Here is a 4,190-nt window from a genome sequence, read left to right on the forward strand (position 1 = left end):
GTTGCTTCGGCAAAGCACCGACCCGAGTGTTTCTGACTTCGGTAGGCACCGTAACCGAGGTGCATCTCACATCGGCAGGCACCGCAACCGAGGTGTTTCTGATATCGGCAGGCACCGTACCGAGTGTTTTTAAATTCGTAAAACACGGCAGCTTATTTTTTTTTTCCTTCGACTTTATTTGGTTGGCTCGGGAGCCTTTCGGTGTTAATGAGCCGGAGTATCATTACAATATATTATGAAATATAAGAAATAATATAGTTGCTGGTCTGTGGGTCATGACGTGTATCTAGGTGGCGCGTCCGCTTATCGAATCGTCCGCTTTTCTTCCTGGCAGGTGTGGCAGCAACCGGTGGTCCATTACGCTGATTGGTGGTCCTTGGGATGGATCGCTCGTTGGGTGGTATGGCGCAACTCCCTCGTGCGCGCCGACGTCGAATCTCGTGACGGATGGTGTATCTGCAACAAGGAAATCCCAGTTCTCGTTACAGTCAAAATGTCTGTAACGAGAACTGGGGAGAAGGGGTACTTGATGTAGATATCTGCTGATGAATTGTGATGCATTGCTAAGTATAACTAGTATAAGAAAAACAAAACATTATAGATTCACATTAATCGACTTGAGGAAGAGATATATGGGTAAAAGGGTTTGGGGGTCTCGAGTTGCCAGGGCGTCCCGAATTGGCATATCGGGCGGCCTTCCTTGCGCTTGTAGAACTCTATTGAGTTTTTCTCTGGCTTCACGATGGTCGGAGCCAGGCTCTGAGCACGACCAGACGATATGGTCAATATCTTGGTAGCCTTTACCACAATCACAAAGGGCGCTCTCGGCAAGTCCTATACGTGAGTGGTGAGTATTACTATTGTAGTGATTTGACATTAGTCTTGACGCGAAACGAATAAAGTCTCTTGGTAGATCGAAACTTTTAAACCAAGGTTTAGTTGAAACCTTTGGGACAATAGAATACAACCACCGCCCTTTATCGCCCATTGTCCATCTCGTTTGCCAGGCAGCAAGGGCCTTTTGCCGAGGGAAGTTGAGGTATTCGCTGTACGTGATAGGCCTTTCGAGGACATTGCCTTCGGTTGCACCTTTTTTGGCGAGTTCGTCTGCTTTTTCATTGCCCTGTATTGAGCAATGGGCCGGGACCCACACAAATGTCACGTGGAATGACTGGTCGACCAAAGCACGAAGACTCCTTCGTATTTCCAACAGAAAATGCGAAGGGTACTTGGTCGGTTTCATTGATTGGAGAGCTTCAATAGAGCTGAGGCTGTCCGAAAAAATAAAGTATTTGGCAGAAGGCAGAACCTCTACTAGGCCAAGAGCACAATGTATTGCTGCCAGCTCTGCAACATACACACTACATGGCTCTTCCAATTTGCGAAAAACACTATGATTCACGTTGAATACTCCGAAACCTGTTGATCCATCAATACTTGATCCATCGGTGAAGAATTGTTTGTCTTGATCGATATGATTATAGTTAGCCGAAAAAATAGCTGGTATAATCGACGGTCGCAGGTGATCAGGGATACCTTGTGTGAAATGTTTCATGGTTAGATCAAAAGTAATCTGTGGGTTGTTAAAATGCAGTGGGATATTTTCAGCAGGATTTATTTTTGATGGACTAGGTAGCGTTAAGTAGTCGTAATAAGGGAACATGCGCTTTGTATGCACTTCTAAACTGTGCAGCGCTTCGAAATTGTTGATTACGAGCGGATTCATTACTTCACTGCGTATCAGAAGTCGAAGTGAGAGCTCATAGAACCGTTCGGCAAGAGGTAGCACTCCAGCTATTACCTCAAGGCTCATCGTATGAGTAGAATGCATGCAGCCCAAAGCTACACGTAAACACCGATACTGAATTCTTTCTAACTGAAGGATGTGTGTTTTGGCAGCGGATCTGAAACAAAAGCTTCCGTACTCAATCACCGATAAGATAGTTGTTTTATACAATCTGATCAAATCGAGAGGATGAGCACCCCACCAAGTTCCAGTAATCGAGCGAAGAAAATTTACTCGCTGCTGGCACTTTTGTTTCAGGTAACCAATATGTTTACCCCATGTGCCTTTGGAATCGAAAAAGATCCCTAGGTATTTGAAAAACATCGAATGGGTAATTGGTTTGCCATCTAGCAGAAGCTGGAATTTAGCGGGATCGCGTTTTTTCGAGAAAATAACCATCTCTGTCTTTTCCACCGAAAATTCAATGCCCAGGTCGTTAGCCCAGACAGATAAATTGTCTAGGGTGTCTTGCAGAGGCTTTTGCATATCTTTGCCGTTCGTGCCTACTACCGACACTACGCCATCGTCTGCAAGCTGCCTCAATGTGCAATTACATGTCAGGCAATCATCAATACTGCTGACATAAATATTGTACAGAAGTGGGCTAAGGCATGAACCCTGGGGGAGACCCGAGTAGCTAAATCTCAACGTCGACGAAGAACCGTGCGCAAAACTCATGTGTTTTTCACGTAGCAAGTTGGTTAAGAAATTGTTCAGCTTGGGTGAAAGACCACTACGGTGAAGTTTCTCTGACAGGACATCGATGGAAACTGAATCAAACGCTCCTTTAATGTCCAGAAAAACCGAGGTCATCTGTTGACGTTTGGCGAAAGCGATGTCCACCTCCGTTGTGAGCAGCGCTAGACAGTCGTTTGTTCCTTTGCCTCGGCGAAAACCGAACTGTGTTTCCGAGAGCAACTGGTTTGCTTCGGCCCAGTTATCAAGATGACGAAGGATCATTTTCTCGAGCAACTTTCGTATGCAGGACAACATAGAAATTGGTCGATACGAATGATGGTCTGAAGCTGGTTTACCAGGCTTCTGGATAGCGACGACTTTAACTTGTCTCCACTCGCGCGGAACAATGTTTTGTTCGAGGAAACAGTTGAATAAATTCAACAAGCGTTTCTTAGCCGAGTCAGGCAAGTTTTTGAGCAGGGCAAACTTGATGTTATCCGGCCCCGGGGCATTATTGTTACACGATAGTAGAGCTATTGAAAAGTCCACCATCGAGAAAGAAAGCTCGGTGTCATTTGAAGTATCTCGGGAGAATTCTTGTGCGGGGACCGAATCTGGACATACCTTTTTAGCAAAGTCAAAGATCCAGCGGTCTGAATATCCAACATCCTCATTTGTCGTTGACCGATTACGCATGTTTCTGGCTGTCTTCCAAAGAGTACTCATTGAAGTCTCTTTTGATAAGCCTTCCACAAAATGACGCCAAAAACCTCTCTTTTTTGCTTTAATAAGGTTTTTCAGCCTACGCTCAAGTGAGGTATATTCGGCACGAAGCTCTTGCTTGCCTTCTCGACGCCATTTGTAGTATGCATTAGATTTTTTTTCATACAATTCCGAGCATTCTTTGTCCCACCATCGGTTTGGGGGGCGTGTATGAAAGGTGTTTTCACGGAAGTGCTTAGTTTGAGCTTTAACTGCACTGTCGTAAAATAGGCTGACGAGGAAGTTATATTCGTCCAATGGTGACATAACTGCAGTAGACTCAATTGTCCTTGCTACCGATTCCGCATATTTCTTCCAGTCAATATTACGTGTAAGGTCATACGAAATACCTACTGGCTCAGCTGGATTGGGTCCATTGGAAATATAAATAGCGATCGGCAAATGGTCGCTGCCGTGAGGGTCTTGAATAACTTTCCAAGTACAATCAAGCGACAGTGAGTTCGAGCATAGAGAGAGGTCCAACCTACTTGCTCGAGCTGGAGGGGCTGGGACTCTTGTGGCTTCCTTAGTATTCAGGATGGCCATGCTGAACTCATCACAAAGGTCAGAGATGAGAGGGGCACGATTATCATCGTAAGACTCCCCCCAAGCGAGACCATGTGAATTGAAGTCCCCCAAGATTAAGCGGGGCGCAGGGAGAGCTTCAGTTATACCTTTGAGCTGCTGGAAGTTTATCGGGGCTCTAGGTGGGATATAAACTGATGCAACGCATAGGTCTCTTCCGTTGATCTGTATTTGACAGGCCACCACTTCAATACCTGTGAAGGCAGGAGGGTTGACTCTATAAAAGGAGTAACATTTTCGTATTCCCAAAAGTACTCCTCCATGATGATCGTCCCTATCTAGTCTAATAATATTGAAGTCACGAAAGTTTAAAGTATAATCGGGCCGAAGCCATGTTTCAGAAATTGCAAAAATGTCACAATGTGTGTGGTGCAGAAGT

At 45.2% G+C, this 4,190-nt stretch overlaps 1 protein-coding gene across 1 annotated transcript; it reads right to left on the reverse strand.

Moving 5' to 3' along the window:
• Nucleotides 1-286: 286 nt before the first annotated feature.
• On the reverse strand, nt 287-3,160 carry LOC131696021 (uncharacterized). The gene is made up of 2 exons (XM_058984550.1): nt 1,053-3,160; nt 287-497 (listed from the first exon to the last, which is right to left on the reverse strand). The coding sequence occupies exons 1-2, from the start codon at nt 3,158-3,160 to the stop codon at nt 287-289; spliced, it is 2,319 nt and encodes a 772-aa protein (XP_058840533.1).
• Between the last annotated feature and the right edge of the window lie 1,030 nt (nt 3,161-4,190).

This window comes from Topomyia yanbarensis, unplaced genomic scaffold (genome assembly GCF_030247195.1).
Source record: "Topomyia yanbarensis strain Yona2022 unplaced genomic scaffold, ASM3024719v1 HiC_scaffold_60, whole genome shotgun sequence".
NCBI classification, from domain to species: domain Eukaryota; kingdom Metazoa; phylum Arthropoda; class Insecta; order Diptera; family Culicidae; genus Topomyia; species Topomyia yanbarensis.